General features: G+C 42.8%; 1 protein-coding gene across 5 annotated transcripts in view; it reads right to left on the reverse strand.

The window, feature by feature from the left end:
- The window catches only part of FYN (FYN proto-oncogene, Src family tyrosine kinase), a 137,476-nt gene that overhangs the window by 27,197 nt on the left and 93,026 nt on the right, over nucleotides 1-17,253 (reverse strand). For 4 of the 5 annotated variants that reach the window (XM_042016949.1, XM_042016951.1, XM_042016947.1 and 1 more), the window contains 5 exons: nucleotides 11,836-12,093; nucleotides 11,199-11,295; nucleotides 7,079-7,177; nucleotides 5,869-5,972; nucleotides 1,466-1,615 (listed from right to left, as the gene is read on the reverse strand). In XM_042016949.1, coding sequence (XP_041872883.1) covers nucleotides 1,466-1,615; nucleotides 5,869-5,972; nucleotides 7,079-7,177; nucleotides 11,199-11,295; nucleotides 11,836-12,082 — 697 coding nt within the window. In that variant the 5' untranslated portion in view covers nucleotides 12,083-12,093. Of the gene's footprint in view, nucleotides 1-1,465; nucleotides 1,616-5,868; nucleotides 5,973-7,078; nucleotides 7,178-11,198; nucleotides 11,296-11,835; nucleotides 12,094-14,663; nucleotides 14,676-17,253 lie in introns of those variants that run through there. The other variant, XM_042016950.1, reaches the window with a different exon arrangement.

Here is a 17,253-nt window from a genome sequence, read left to right on the forward strand (position 1 = left end):
CAGCATCATAAGGTGGGTAAGCACTGAAGCTCCTTGCAACAGCAAGCTCTACCTCATTAGCACAACTGCACATTGTGGCTCTCCCAGAATTCGGAGTGCAGAGCAGGCAGTTAGAGGGGGTCCTTACGGGTGAGTCAGCTGGGGCTGGCATGGAATGAGGGCTCCTGTGTTCACCTGGGTCCTGGAGACTGCAGGGGAAACCTCTGGAGTGCTGGTCTGTACCATACCTCTAGAGCTACCCTGCCTGGATCCTGCTGATTATGCCTCCATGTTGCACAGAAATGGCTGTTTCCAGATCTATTTGTTTCTGCATCGGTGCATGGGAAATATGTCACCCAAATAAGCTGACCAGAGGAAACTAAAATTTGACATATATCAACTGGTACAGTGAGGTTGGAAATTATCTTCCCGATATGTGAGTTTTTATACCTCATTTAGCTTGAAGTAGAGTCACCAGAAACAACTAGAAATTCTCCCTGGCAGCATACACCCATCAGGAATTGGGTGGAGAAGACAGCCAGATGTCTAGTATGAATAGCATAAGAATACAGCAGACAGAATACAAAGAACACAGAAAAAATGCCCCACAGAGAAGTTGATTTCCCAAGTAAAAATTATGAAAAGTTTTTGAGCAGCAAGCACTGGGGGAAATCTGTTAATATTATGAAAAGCTGAAGTAAAGGGAAAAAAACCCCAATAAGCAAAATAATTAAAAATAGAAATTTCTGCTTAAAAAATGACCATGCTGAGAAGCATGGCAGTCTTCTGTGTAAGAACCAGTTGTCCTATGCAGAGCTTGGGGGGGCTTTAAAGTTGCATTTGCTGTACACCAATTGCCAGTGACAACAGGATGTACTTTTGGAATAGTGTATGCCACACTTTATTCACAGGAATAACAAAAAAAAAAGTTTGGTGGGTGGACACAAATAGTGTACATAAAGAAAGACCCATACCGTCTTATGTATTTAACATAATTTAAATGTTAATACTTTGCACATAGAACAAAAATCCAGTGGGAGAATATATGCAATTTATCAGGTAATATATGCAAACCTTTTGGCCATTGCTTTAGGTGACTGAATCCCACAACACAATTCCTATTTGCTTATTAGCAAGAGTGTGCTGCAAAATGGCACATATTTAGCACTTGCTTGTTCACAGGGAATTCATGCTTGGAGATGTGCAAGTCAAATTCAGTAATTCTGTTTGCTTAGAAGAGGGAGAGCTGACAAAACCTTTAGCTCAGTAAAGTGTTAGGTTTTAAAAGCTCTGCTGCTGTATCCTGTGAACGGCACTCAAAGACATTTATAACTGTAATGGGAAAGGGATAACAGAAGATGCATTACAACAAGCAAGAGTCATAGATCAAATGACTCTTTAAGGCATCTTACACATACATCAGCTCAGCAGCAAACACTTTTGTTTTAAAATACTTCAGAGTGCCATGTATTATCTGAAAAATTACCTGAGTAATGCTGAACCAGCTGCTGAAGAGTTTCAAATTGTGCCCGAGTTGTGATATAATATCCACCATTGTCAAGTTTACGAATCTTATAATGTTTGACATGATCTCCTTTCATATCATCCCAGTCTCGAATAGACAGGGAATAGGCACCTGTTCCAAGCAAAGGAGAAATAAAATTGTAATTAGCTTTTAGTCACAAAGACTTTGGTTTCCTGGTCAGTTGTTACAAAGTGAAAGAGAAATTCCTTCCAAAAAGCTCACTGTGTCCTGCAAAGGAGCAAATTAATCTAACACAATGAGATAAGTGTCAGAGAAATCCTGGGATGTTCACACCATGTCCCTTTCACAATGTTCAAGAAAGAAACTGGGACTTCTGTGTAAATGAAAACTCACATTTTAACATTTACTGCTCCAGGCTGTTTAACTGACTTCCTATTCTAAGTGTCAGGTTACACTGCAAATACTACACTTCATGTAAATGCCAGTGGGTGGTAAATATCAAGATTTTCATAGGAAGCTCTGGAGATAATGGCTTTATATGTGGGTAGTGTTGTCACCTGGATGGATGCCAAACTTCTTTATAAACATTAACCAACCAAATAAGCATACCTTGTATGCCACAGTCTTTGGAAGGTAATACTACACCAAGACTGAACACCAGCTGATCCACAAGAACTTCATGTTTAACTTCCCAAATCCATGTGGGGCTTTAGAGCTTACTAGTGGGATTCAGATGCCCAAGCACATGGATTAAGTGCCATGTGAGATGCCTCAGGACATGCTGCTAGGCAGTTCTCCCACAGGCTGTCACATTCTTCCAGCCATGTGGATGCCCTGCAGGCATTTCAAATGGCTCTGGATGCTCACAGCCAGGTAAAGGAACCTCCGTTGATAGGCTGAATTCAATTTTAGGTGCAGTGGTGGCAGTCTGTAGGTGGGCTGGGGGCTTGATTTATATGCCCATACATAAGCCTCTGGTGCTCTGAGGGCAGCTGAATCCCAGCCCAGTTTCCATGAGTGTTATGGCACTGTGGTGTAATACCAGTGTGGGCACTTGTGTCTGCATCACAGGCAGCTGAACAGAGCCCCGGCTTCCTGCTGACTGTGGGGAAAAAAGCTCAGCCACCGATGTGGAGACCTGCACGTTCAGGTGTCTTACTTTGGAGGACAGTCCTATTTTACATCCAGTGGCACACATGTTGGTGTTCTACAGTGCCAAAAGCAAAGCCACTTTTTTACAGCATAACGCAGCATCTGAACAAAAACGTGGCCCATTTCAAAGAGAGCGAAGAAAACAAGTTTTCACTCATGGCTCAGACAAATATTTTGTATACTCAAGGGAATTTAGACATTAAAAGGAGAAGAGGTAACTGGCAGCTGCAGAGATCTCAGGAAGGTCCTCCTTCTGGAGCCTCTGCTGCTTTCACTGGTAACCATGTCAGCTGTAAGGGCAGGAAAGGAAAACCACCAGTCACAGTTTTGCACATGATAGGTGGTCCCAGTGTGAGGTGTCTTTCTTGATGTATCCTCAGGAAGAAGCCTCCCTGACCACATTAACCAGCAACAGGTTGCACTGGTGGGGGGCTCATCCCCGAGGCAGCTGCAGTGAGCAAAATGTCTCCACCATGACTCCAAGGACTTCTCAAATTCCCCGTTGTTTGTCCCCTATATAGGAGGAAAAGAGCCAGCACTTAAACAGATGATTCTGGTTTATTTGAATGGGAGACACTCTTAAAGGAGTGTCAAGGGTTGTTTTATGTCTCTCTCTTTCCTATTTTTTTTTTTTTTTTACTTTTATGTATTTATTTTGGTGGGGTTGGAACTAGATGATCTTTAAGGTCCCTTCCAACTCAAGCCTTGCTGTGAATCTATGATTTCTAAGTGTAGAAAAATACCATTTGTTTAGGACAGTTTTCTGAAGAGGTTCTCCCCCTGAGTCAGTACAATACATCTCTCTCAACTAGGAGTTCAAAGCTTTTTGGTGATTTGCAAGCACATCTTGTGCATGCTTTGTACCACCACTCTGGGCTGTACTTGTCAGCCTCCTTTCAGAATTTTCCAGGCAGTCTTCTCCACCTCCGCATTTTTGAGTTTTGATCCACTGGCAGCAGCTGTATTTTCTTTAGTCACGCTCCCTGCCTATCTGGTCACTATTTTAGATTCTTTAGGAAAATGTAAACAATCTGTGGCTCCAGGTTTGCAATTGGAGCTGTGTGGGTGGCCCTCTGTGGACCCCCTCTGACCTCAGATCAAGTTGCAGGACTGGAGCTTTAGTTCAAATCTGGACATAAACAAGAACCAAGATGGATTTCATTATTCATTTATTTAGGCTGTTGGTTATCTATACTATTCATTATCATCTGATGATAAATTGAAATATAAGAGATATAAATAATAAAAATTCGGGACAGAAATACAGCATTACAATATATCACACTAATGATTTTTTTTTAAAAAGCCAAACAACTAAAACCAGACAGTCTTGAAAGGTGGAGATTGAAACCAGGTGAAGGATTATACAGACAAGAGCTGATGAAGTACTTGGGTAGTCAGGCATTGAAAAAATGAAAAGCTAGCTCCATATGATTTATTTTGAAAGTAAGAAGAGAAGGCAACCATGATCAAGGGAGGTTAAATTCATGTTGAAATCATGATGATACTTCTAAGATGATCCTGATTAATTTTATTATTGTTATTATTTAAAGCAGAAGGGACAATTCTAGGTCACAAAACAATTCCTGCCTCAAGCCCATGACTAGTTGGGGTAAGGCATTTTGAGAAGACTTACGGCAGAACAAACCATTTAAACCCACCCAGTCGATTTTTTTCTCTCTTGAACAAGCTCTCTGTTTTCCTCTAACAACATACTCAAACACCACAAGGATAAGAAGGGAAACAGGCATTTTTTACAAAAAAAATGCACATTTATTTTTTCCCTGTAGCTCTGATGCAAACTCTGCTTGAAGATGTAGAAAGCCTTAAGTTCGAAGGCAGAGAAATTAAACTTGCTGCTCTAAGTCCACCCATGATGGATTACTACATTTCCCCAATGTTTTTGTGTCTCACAAGATATCAGAAAAATTTCTAATTTAAGCTGACTTAGCTAAGTAAACAGTGCTGCAAAACAGATCCCCTATCACTGTACAAAACCGGGGAAACCAGACTAAACTGATAGTGTGGTTTAGAGAAACAGTGTTGTGTTTGTTTTTAGGATCCATGGCTGCATGTGAGTGAGTTTTTAAACTTGGCACAGAGTGGGATGAAGTCCTGCTCCTCACACACATCATAGCAACTGTTGGTGAAAAAAAACAGGTGGAGCCTATTTGCAGAAAAGAGCAAGTTAGAGCCTGTCTTGCTCCTGGTGAGAGAGCCTCACTACTACAGGAAGCACGACGAAGCTGTGGGGTGACAAGAAATTGTCTGCCTGAAACAACAGCAAGTCTATTCAGATTTTGTATCAAAAACAGCCTTCAGAGTTATAGGCAGCAAAGGGAGAATCCAGCTACTGCAGGAGGCAAAAATGCAAAACCTACAATTTTAGATGATTGAATGCAGCATCTGAAGATAAGTCAGGGAGAGAAGAGTGGAAGTACTGCTTCTCTTCTTTAAGCCCCTTCACTAGCCATGACTCCAGCCATTTTGCATGCTGAGCCTAGCTGATAGTGTGCTCTGATCAAAGCACTGACAAGTCAGTGCTTTAATTACGTGAACCATCATTAGACTACAGAACGTATATGGAATTAATTCTAGTGACTTATGCCTCCCACAGCTTTTGTTTTGGGTTGTTGGGTAATTAAGAAATGGCCAGGTTTGTTTTTACTTAGTTGCAGGTTTTCTGCTCAACAGTTGTATGAGTTAGAAAGATCTTTTCATACATGTGAAGCTTCTGAAGAAGATTTTGACAGGCCCTGTGAGCAAAACGTAAAAGCAAAAATAGCACCCGCCAAGAAAACTGGAACTCCTCCAATATTTTTAGAGGGAAGGAGGAGAATACATCCTTCCACTTGACTTCAACAGAATGGATACAGTTTAATACTTTATGAATATATTAATTAGAAGTATATTCAAATCTTTCCCGTGTTAATATGTGAATTTAAAACTACTGCATAATTTTTTTTTCTCCTTTTTTTTGTTCCCCCCAAGGATTGAGCATTTCAAAGAATCACACCATGCAGCTTGCACTGGAGATACCATGGGTTGAGCATGAGTTGTACTTTGGTTGTTCTCTACTTTGAACACTCACCCTATGACCTAGGATATCCAGACAACCAATTCCCTAACACAAATATATGCAAAATGATACTTATCTCTACCTTCATACCACTGAAAACAGTATTTCACACAGCACAATTTTTTCCATACTACCTTCTCATTCCTAGTCAGAATACCGTTGCCCAACCTACCTTTGGTAGTTTCACTTTCCCGGATCAGGAAGGTACCTCTGGGGTTTCCAAACGACAGCAGCTGCCTCTCGGCATCTTTTCGGCCAAGCTTGCCAAAGTACCACCTTAGGGAAACATCAGAAATAGTGAGACAAATGCTACACAGCATTACTAAGTAGCGTAACAAAGCCCAGACAGGGAGACGATTTCGTGTGGAAACTGTGGTTACTCAGATACCGTCGACCATTTTTGTTGTACTGTGTCTCTTTCATCATGCTGCAAAGCCAATGTGACAAACCATGTAGTAGATGTTCCTTGTGTTGGGCAGTAGCTCTTTGCATTCAGCCCATAATCAGTAGGTGCTGAGAATGTTTGGTGTCCTACAATAAAGGCCAGACTTGGACAAACAGAGACCAAGACGTGGTGGGTGGAGGGTATACACAAGGAAGAGAGCAGAGAACTGTGTTGCTGCCTAAGAGCAGTATTTTTACAGATGCTGCTATCAACTACATATTTGACTTACATAGTGATTTACTAGTACTCAGTATTTTTGTTGCAGCACAGCTATAAAACCTCAGTAGCAGGACGAGATTCAACCTCTCTGTGGTTCTATACGAGGCTTTCAGAGTTACAGCCTTTTTTCTTTCCTGCAGCAACGTTTTTGTATTGTTTCACAATCAGCCAAGGACCACATGAAGTACAGACTCCAGTAGTACCTGCTCAGCTCTATAAACTCCTCCACTGTATCCTTTATATTGGAAATAATGTGAATACACACATCACTCCTTTTCTTTGCACACACAGGTCCTCATCAGGCAGCCTTGTGTATGCATTGTGGACATCCTACCTATCCTAGGACTTGTATTTGTTGATACAATGTGCCCTCTCTAATGGACAGTTTGCACACTAATTGACTCAAAATATTTTTACAAGATGGTTCAGGAAAAGCAAGGGCACCTTTTGGTTAAAGCTTGAAATTAGCTGACACTTGAAAAAAGGAAGCAGACCTGTGTTCCTTTAGGTTTTCTTCCTTTGTTTTGACATTGAAAAAGCACTGAGCTTGTGCTTCTTTTGTTACTAATTACCTAATTATTTATCAGTGCAGTTAAGAACTGAAATAAATATAATGTAAGTCATTTGAAAAATCGCTGCAATCAATCAAAACCAACTCCTCACACCACCTTCTAATACAGCACTAATGGGTCTTTAGAACAAAAAAAAGAAAACATACTCCTCTGCTTGGATGGAATCGACTGGAGCCACATAATTACTGGGAATGTAACCAGTTTCGCCTGTTGTCAAGGAACGGGCCTCCCACCAGTCTCCTTCCCTGGGGAAACAGAGGTGAGGAGGAGAAGTGAGAGCAAGACACAGCTGTAAAGACAATGATCTGACTTCATTAACAGCACCCAAAACTGCACGGCTGTAAGAAGCCACAGCAGCTCATCTCTTTATCACTGGCGGGCTTCTGAGAGAGCTGTCTGCATCTAAACCCAAATAATACACGTATATCTTTACACCTATAATTACTGCAGCAGTGATTAGTACTGTAGCCTTCCAGACGTAGCATAATGGCACGAAGAGGCAGAACAGCCCAGTGTAATCGGGTTTGGTGAGGGCTGGATTTGGACTAGGATATTGAAAACTGTATCCATAGCAATTATTCTAATACAGACCCTTGAGAGAGCTAATAGGAAAATTGCCAAAATGAATGCTGTGTGCTGGTTTTGGCTGGGATGGAGTTAATTTTCCTCAAAGTAGCTGGTATGGGACTATGTTTTGGATTTGTGCTGGAAACAGTGTTGATAAGGCAGGGATGTTTTCATTACTGCTGAGCAGCATTCCTACAGTGTCACGGCCTTTTCAGCCTCACACCCGACCAGAGAGGGGGTGGGGTGTGCACGGATGTGTGTGAGGGGACACAGCCGGGAGAGCTGACTCCAACTGACCACAGGGGTATTCCAGAACATATGGCATCATGCTCAGCATGTAAAGCTGGGGAAGAAGAAGATAAAAAGGGGTTTGGAGTGATGGCGTTTGCCTTCCCAAGTCACAGTAAGGCATGATGGAACCCTGCTTTCCCAGGGATGGCTGAACACCTGTGTGCCCATGGGAAGCTGTGAATGAATTCCTTGTTTTGCTTGGCTTCTGTGCATGACTTCTGCTTTACCTGTTAAACTGCCTTTATCTCAACCCATGAGCTTTCTCACTTTTACCCTTCTGATTCTCTCCCTGATCCAACCACAGGAGAAGTGAGTGAGTGGCTGTGTGGGGCTGAGTTGCTCTCTGAGGTTAAACCACAACACAATGTCACGTTCACTGCTAATTTTAAACTTCTATGAGCATAATTAATCTGAAACCCAAAGATATCAAAAAGCCATCTATCAACATGGCATTTTAGATGGCCCTTACGGATCACACTTCATTGTCCAGATTCCCTCTGCTGGCCACCTGGAGGAGGTAGCTGAAGTAGCAAAGGACTAGGCTGCATTTTCAAATACGTAAAAAACCCTCTTCTTCTACAACATTTAAGTGTGAAGAGGCTCATGCAGGACCATCTTAAGGCAGCATTCTGTAGGCTCAGCATGAATTTTTGTCTTACGCTGGTGCACAGAGTGGGGACATGGTGCTGCCTTTCAGAGAATGTGCATTCCTGCAGGATGTGCGGCTTTAAGAGAAGTTTATTTCTCAGCTTTTTGCAAGATGCAATGATTTGGGATTTAGCAATTTGTATTTCATTCTCAGCACCAGATCCACCAGTGTTTAACTCCTAGCGCTACTAATAAGCATGCTCTTTTCTGTTTAGAAACTCTTTCTCAGTTCTCTTCTCTGTAAACCAGAGACTTGCTCACTGAATAAAATACTATTATCAAATGTGGCCAGAGAATTCAGCCTCTTCTGGAAGCAAGCAGTTACAGAAAACACAGTCTAAGCTATTACTGGAAGGAAAGGTTGTGTCAAGGGGAATTCCTACTTTAACATTTCAACTTACTTTATTTAACAGTTTAAAGGAGCATGAACTCTACGGAAAACAACTAGAAAACAGATGTGACTAGTCAGAAAGGAGATGCTTCCAATTTTACAGTTCCAGAAACATGAAGAGCAGACAGTTTTTGTAGAGACTGGCAGTTGACACTATTTTAATACACCCTGTGTGCATCAGCATGTCAGGCAAATGGCCCTTTTTGTTTGTGTCTCTAATATTACCGGCTGAAGTGCTAACCCTTCTCCCATATGCTGCTGTAGAATATTTGAGGCATTACGCCATACTGAGCTTGATAAATTGTACCATTCCATTTATTCTCCTTACGGTGCAGAGAGTCCACTAGATGGAGGTATTTTGTCGTATCTAGGGAGGAAAAAAGCAGTCCCGTAGATGATCACAACACCAGGAACAACCCCCTCTGCTTTGACAGAGAAGCTTACATCTCTCAAAGCACTGCCAGAAAGGAGGAGGAATGCAGGCGTTTTTCACAGCTCTTAATTTTAAACCTGCAGCTGAGGTAGGAGGCAGCTAGTCAATGGGGCCAGGCAGGGTGTGGTGGAGGGAATGCTGGGGATGGCCCAGTGTTTCAAAGCCCCAAAGTCAGGCTGTGCTCTGAACCACTCCACTCTACAGCTACCTCTTTGGCCCAGACTGCCTTTAGTAAAATTTCCGAATCCAAATCACAGGGATACCCCCTGTATGTCATTTCAGGTATTGCGCTGAATGTTTACTCCAAAGCACAAACCAAATTTCATTTGTTGAGAGCTGAAGAAAAATTCAAAAATCCCAGACAAACCACATATATGCTTTCTATTTGCAAGCAGCACTGGCAGGTGCTTTAAGAATGGGCTTACTTCATATAATTCCTGATGTAAGTGGAGAGAGGAAGCATTCTCACAGAAAAGCAGCTTTCTGGAGATTCCCATTCTGGCTGTCACTACTCCAGGGGTGTGGTTAGGTCCATGTTTACAAGCAAATAGACCTGACTATGATAGGAACTGAGCTTCTGTAATCCTACAGGAAAATCAATGGATGCTTGGATTTTTTTCCTTTCTTAGAAAACTTTCTTCCAGGCAGCAATTACCTGCATCAAAATGCATGCACTGCAGCTGCCGACATGAAGGGGAATCTCTCTGTCTCACCAACTCAAAGGATGATTGCTCTTCAAGTCCTGGTGAGCACCCCCAGATTTCACCAACTGGCATGTACAAGGTGTTTATAATGTGTGGAACCTCTTGTTCCAAGTTATGGCATAGTTTGTGCAAGGTTAGGAAAGTACAAGGCAATGTGAACAAAAATGGATCATAAAAAAGGGTTCGTTTCCAATTGCTAATTTAGAAGCAGAAAGGTTTTAAACTGCTGTTCCCTCCACAAGTCATAACTGAAGTTTCTGTGCTTTCATCTACATCAAAGCTCTTTAGCGTCATGAAATATTCCACAGAATTACCTGATTTTTTTTAAACTTCAATGCGTGTTGAGCCAATTCCAACCCTGCAGTTGCTATATTAAAATTAACAGGAGTTGCACCAGGGGTGAATTTGCCTCACTTGCCTCATATTGTAAGAAAAAAAGAGAAGACCAGTATCACAAAACCTTAAGAAAGTGACACGCTTGGTTGTTAACCCATTTTTACCTCAACATGATAGCAGTAGTGAACATAACACAGAGCCTGCCACTTTATGCTCTTAGCCAAGAATTACAAGATGTTCAGATATAGGTCAGTAGCACAGTGAGTTTTAGAAGTTATTTTTAAATTGCTAAGGGATTTTTTTTCTATGGGCAGTTGATAAAATTAATTTTAAGTGGATGATTTCCAGGATGGAAATGTGGTTTTCATGTCAGATGCAACAGTACAATGGCAACAGAACTTCCTACCATGTTCTGACTGCATCACCTACCTTTAAAAGGACAAAAATGCTTTTAAACTTGGCATGTGAGTCTCGATAACTACTCTTCTGTGAATCAGTTTTTAGCTCATTTCTGTGTAGGAATACTTGCAGCAGATTGGAAAAAGTGTTAGTACATGCCTTGCAGAACCTCTGTGGCTACTGGTAAAGTACAGAGCTGGTAGTCTCAGTTATGAATGTGGGGTTACTGTAAAATGTAAGTAAATCACACAATCTAACACATTTTTTTAAGTAAAGCTGCATGTGGTTGAAGATTTTTTCCCCAACAATAGAGCACTTTGCAGAAGGGCACTAAATGCAAGGACAAGTAAGCATAGAGTAAACCCCCTCCACACCTCAATATCCAACATCGGATCTGGCTAATAACATAAGCAAACATTAATAACATAAGTAAACATTATTGTAAACATTACAAGTTTGAAACTATTAAAAAGCAGATTCCCAAGCCTAAAACTTACGAGCTGTTAAGTATCTGAAATTTTTCTCCTTTGTGAAAACTCAAGTCATCTTCTGTTCTTGCTTCATAGTCATAAAGCGCCACAAAAAGAGTTACACCTAAAGAAAAAGACAGGTGGGTTATACTCCATCACAAAAGACAGGAGGGAAAGGAACCTCAAGAGATTATGTAGCTAAGCCACAGGCAAGCTGCTCCAGTTGCTGAGGAGCAAACCAAACTGAACACTCCTACTTTCTGAACAATTCTCATCTCTCTGGTCTTATGCAGCCAGTGGGCACTCCACCTCCTTCATTCTGTACAGTCACAGGATCCCAAACAGGCCAAGGGGCTGAAGAGAAAGTTTAGACATAGCCATGCCAAGTATTCAACTACTTGAGGTGGCTCAGCCCACACTTTCCATTCCCTGGTAGAGGGAAGAGGCAGTTAGCCAAATTTGGCATGTATACATAATTTCTCATCCCCACGTGAACCTGCAAGTGAGCAAAGGTAGGGGGGAAGACCCAGCTCCACCCTACTTCAATTCTTTGCACTATTTAAAGAAACGACTCTTCCCAAAAGCAACATGCTGAGACAGTCAGGCCTCTGCTGTAGATGCAGGATTGACACTACGAGAACTAAAATAAGACTTTCAAACTCACCTGTTCCTCCTCTTGTACGCAGCGTCCCTGTATGAGAGGAGGAGTTGACTCCACCAAACACGGTCAGTCCTTGGCCTCCTGTGGCATGGAAGTTGTTGTAGTTTGGGATTGAAGTCACACCAAAGCTAGGATAGTGCTGTGGAGTAGGATCTGTCCCATAGCGGTAGCCTGAGCTTTGAGTTAAACTGCCATCCCTCTCGTCAGTCAGTTTTGTTGCCTCTTTATCCTTACATTGCACACAGCCCATTATCTAAAATCCTAGGAGAGGAAGGAAAGGACAGGTGTTCATATGTTGATGCTCACCAGATCTCCTCCAAACCCACATATGATGAGGCTAAAGTTCACTGCTCAGAAGTTAAGCACTTTAAAAAAAAAACCTGCAGTGGTCTGAATAAAAACAGCAACACAAAAAAGCTCACACAAAATCTTCCCCTCGGGAATTTTCCATCAAGGCCTGGGGAAAGGGGTCCTGCCTGCTCTTAGAGTAGTGGCAGATCTTTGCCCAGCTCTGCCAGGCAATACTTTGCATGGAGGTACAAAGAGGATGAAACCCATCTTGCTCACCCTTTGCCAGGAGAACACAACTGGCAGGCAAAGGACTCAGCCAAAAAAGTGCAGCTGGAGATGTTCAAGACTGCCCTCAGAACACAGAATGAGGCACTTAGCTTGTGGTTCATATTTGACTTCACCTAAAGACAGTAAAAAGCTTCTTCCATTGCTGGAGCTCTGCACGGCAACCAGAAAAGCAGCCACAGTGAGCAAAGAGTTACTACAGCAGGAAAGTAGGAGGGAGCTTATCAGGGGGCACAACTAAAAACAAAGGAAGCTCCTTTTTATGTAGTACCAAATTGAGGGCTAAAACCATTGGTAGCAGAAGGTGGGGCTGCCAAAAGTTCACACGTTAAGAAACTAGAGAAAGTCCCAGAAGAATTAACATGTCAAATGCAGAGCAACTCCAAGTACAGATTCCGCACAGGATGAAACTGAGAGGGTTTCAAAAATTACAGCTTCAAAAGAGGTTGCTTCAAGTTTTTTTAATTCTTATAACCTCTTGTTCAGCATCCTCATGAGGCACTACTAGGGCCTGGGTTAATCTCTCTTTATTTTAGGTGCCTGCCTCTCTCTTCGTGGAGGGAGACAGAGGGTGATTCACCACATCTCAGAAGCAGTCCTGCAATATTAGTCCTGTTACCCGGTGTTGCCTTTCATCTGCTAGCTCTAACTTTCTATAATCCATGTGGTGGTGTTACTGAACTCTTTCCTATTGACTCAAGTTGAACCTAGACACAAAACCTGAGTTTCTGGAGCTGGGTGTAATGAACCTAGGGAATCAGATACTTGTCTGGATGCATCCTTGAACTCAACCAGTACAGTGACTCCGAGATGCAACCTGGCACACAAACAACATGCTCTGAACAGTGGGGCTGGAAGAGAAGTGGCAGAAGAAAAAAAATCTTAGAAAATTATTTACTAGACATACATTTTCCAGAATATATAAATAGAGAGAAAATGCAGAGAACAGAAAAAAAAAATATAGCCAAGTACTTTTTTTTTTTTGCCCCACATTTCTTTTCACATTTCAGACAATATCTGTCACTTCAGGTAAATAAAAAGTTTACGCTTTTTAAAATTTCCTAATTTTTCTGTAGCTTCCAGGCTGGCTGTTTCCTCACCCCAACATCAACACAGGAAATTGGTTTTGACAAACTCACGGGATTCAGAAAAAGAATGTTTCACCAGTGCTAATGCTAGAAAAATTACGCAGCAGCTTCCTGTTTTTCTGTGACAGTCCACAGTCTGGATACCTGCTTCCTACATCTAACCTGCCTAATTAACAAGAAAAACACTTCTGTTGAAGATTTGCAGATACTTCCAGTTATTCTACAAGTCTGTTCAGAAAAAACAAGCACCATTTTGGTGGTCCACAAGAAGGACAAGAAGAGCCTGCCAGTCTGACCTTGGTGCCCAGCAAGGTTATGGAACAGATCATCTTGGGTGCAATCACAAGGCCCACACAGGACAACTAAGGGATCAGAACCGGCCAGAACAGGTTTAGGAGAGGCAGGTCCTGCCTGACCAACCTAATCTCCTTTTATGACCAGGTGATTGGCCTAGTGGATGAGGAAAAGGCTGTGAATGTTGTTTACTTGGACCTCAGGAAAACCTTTGATACTGTCTCCCACAGCATTCTCCTGGAGAAGCTGGACAGGTGGACTCTTTGCTGGGTTAAGAACTGGCAGGATGGCCAAGTCCAGAGGTGCAGGTGAATGCATCCATTTGGCCTCTGGTCACCAGTGGTGTTCCCCAGGGCTCAGTGTTGGATCCAGTCTCCACTCCTGTTCAATATCTTTATCGATGATCTGGATGTGGGGATCGAGTGTGCCCTCAGTAAATTTCCGGATGACACCAAGTTGGGTGGGGGTGTTGTTCTGCTGGAGGGCAGGAAGGCTCTGCAGAGGGATCTGGACAGGCTGGATCAATGGCTGAGGCCAATTGTGTGAGGTTCAACAAGGCCAAGCCCTTGGGTAACAACAACCCCAGGCAGTGCCACAGGCTGGGGCAGAGTGGCTCCAAAGCTGCCCAGGGGAAAAGGACCTGGGGGTGCTGGTCAACAGCAGCTGAACATGAGCCAGCTGTGCCCAGGTGGCCAAGAAGGACAATGGCATCCTGGCCTGGATCAGCAATAGTGTGGCCAGCAGAGCAGTGATTTTCCCCGTTTTCAGCACTGGTGAGGCCCCACCCTGAATCCTGTGTCCAGTTCTGGGCCTTTCACTACAAGAAAGATATGAGGTGCTGGGGGTGAGTCTGTTTCCCAGCCAGCTGGTGACAGGATGAGAGGCCATGGCCTCAGGCTGCCAGGGGAGATTCAGGCTGAACATCAAGTGTTCAAAAAATGACTGAACATGGCCTTCAGTGCCATGGTCTAGTTAACATGGCAGTGATCAGTCAAAGGCTGGGTGCTATGATCTCAGAGGTCTTTTCTAACCTAAATGATTCTGGGGTGCTGTAATTTTATTTTTATTTATTTCCGGGAGCTGCATTGCATGTAATTAGCATGGGTCTACCCTCTCTTGCTCTTAACCTAACTTAAAACTGCCCTTTTTGCATTTCTGTATTCCCTTCAAGATACCACACCCACTCAGTGGGGTTCCCTCACCAAAATGTTTGGAGAACAGAAAAATGGACTCCTGACTTTGCACTTGCTGCAATGTGTGGCATGAGCTGGGATCCCTCAAGAAACTAAAGCAACAACTGGTCGAGGGAAAGGGATTTGCAGCCTGGAGGCTGCAAAAAACACTGCTGCTGTTACTGCTGCAGCAGCCAGTGCTAACCTTCCTCCTCTGCTTGCCCTGCAAGCTGGGTTGGAGCTGGAGGTGCAGAGTATTGTGCATCCCCAGGACCAGCAGCGACACCAGGTGAGCCCACAGGGACCATGAGAGGTGCAGAGGTGCCCTGGCCAGCTTCATACCAGCTGTGAAAAACTGCTTGTGGAGACATGACTACTGCTTTTATCATTTCAACAGCAGGATAGTCTGGCTCTGGAGACCCTTTGTTTGGAGATGTCATTCAGAAGTGAGGTTTTCCTCACTCAGAACCAAGGAGTCCTATGGCACTGCCAGGGAGTGAAGCAGTGGAAGGCAAGAGCCCCGTGGGGTGATGGCTCATCTCCCTGCTCTCAGTATGGGCAGAGCACAGAAGGCTTTGGGCAGGAGGGATGAGTCTGGGACTCACTACTTGGACCCTGCTACACCTCTGTGAAAGCACGGCTGTGATGTGCAGAGAACAAAACATGGGCAGCGAGCAAAGGATGCATAGGAGTTACCACGAGAGAAATCCCAGCACAACGGGAAGGGCAGAGAGGTGCTGACCACCTGAAGAGGGAAGAGTAAGCCATTAAATCAGCCTGCTTAAAGGCTGCAACATGGGCTTATTCACCTCAAAGCAACAAAGTGATATGCAGGATTTACTGTTTAAAGAAGAATTTCACAGCCTTTTTGCTGGCTTGCAGACTTACATCCCTGTGAAATGCTATCACCTCCTCCCTTTTCCCTCCCAGCTCTGTTTCTCCTCTTATTTTTCCCCATGTGCTTTCATGAAAAAAGTAGAGAAGAAAAGTAAAGAAAAAAAAGAGATAGGAAACATGAAATCTGGGAGACCAGTGGGAGGGAAAGTGGTTTTCTTGTTGCTCATTCACAAACGTTCAGCTGAGCAGGGAAAAAAAATCCCCACTGAAATCCGGGAATATTTCATGTATAAATTTACAACTGCTGACAAGACAACCCTACATATTTCATTTACACATTGATAAGGAAAACGTTAAAATAACAAATCAGCTGCAAAAACTGCTAAAAGTATTAATTCTGAAAAAAGTGAATAAACAAGGGGATGGTATACATATGTCCTAGTACTTTAAAAAATGGTTTGGGTTTTTATTACTAGGAATGGTATGCATGGAGAACTAGTGAATTATGAATTTCTTGATTTTTGTTTGGTTTTTGCTTGCTTGATCTTTTTGCTGGCAACGGCAGCACACCAGGAAGGAGAATTTGATGCAGAGTGAACGACTGACAAAAAAGGCTTTTTCTTTCACTTGTCCCCTCCCACTGTCACAGTGTCTAGACAATCCAAGTATAAAGACTGCTTGATTGCAGCTTCTTGTAAAATGTGACAGAGGGTGTTACATGCACACATCTTTTCAAGCCAAGTCCCTGAAAGTTGTCTGTTCTTGGCTCAAAGAAACAGCATTGTGGGGAGTTGGCTAAATGTGAGAGAATACATGTATGCATGTACATGCCTAAAGTGATTTCAGCTTACTCAGGGGTTTCATAGACAATAAATATCACCTCCATTCAGCATCCGCCTTTGTGTCAATGAATGGAATCCAAAAACTAATCTCCTTCAGTATCACAGAGCAGGCTTTTAATATCCAAAAGTTTCATCTCCCTGCATGTCAGCATTGGGAACTGTGGAAGGCTGGAATTATTCAGCCGGCTCTGAGATCACCAAACAAAATCTGGAGTTGTTTTACACTAAACTCTCTAGAGATGAGCACACAGTGTTGTTCATCCAACATGCTGTGCATCTTACAGTAAGGGAACAAGTTTTTATTCCATTTCCACTAGGAAAGGCAGCATTTCTCGGATGTGTGAGTTATCGGTCACACAGCAATATCATAGTCTGACACTGGTCATGTTAAAAGGTATGTAACTGGCCCAATTAAAATGAACTTTTCTAATGCAAGCAAGTTCAATTTGTTTAGTTTGAAGCTGTGTTTTTATGGGCAGTGTAAAACATGTGTTTTCATGAAAACATACCCCCCCCCCCCCCGTTTTCATGGGTTTTGAGACTTCCTTAGAGACAAATGAAAATAAACATGTTACTTGTCTCCTTTCTTGTCCTGATTACATTTCTTGGACT

The sequence above is a fragment of the Corvus kubaryi genome, unplaced genomic scaffold (assembly GCF_017639235.1).
Source record: "Corvus kubaryi isolate FWS band 111438036 unplaced genomic scaffold, C.kubaryi_AGA036_p1.0 split3-73, whole genome shotgun sequence".
Classification (NCBI taxonomy): domain Eukaryota; kingdom Metazoa; phylum Chordata; class Aves; order Passeriformes; family Corvidae; genus Corvus; species Corvus kubaryi.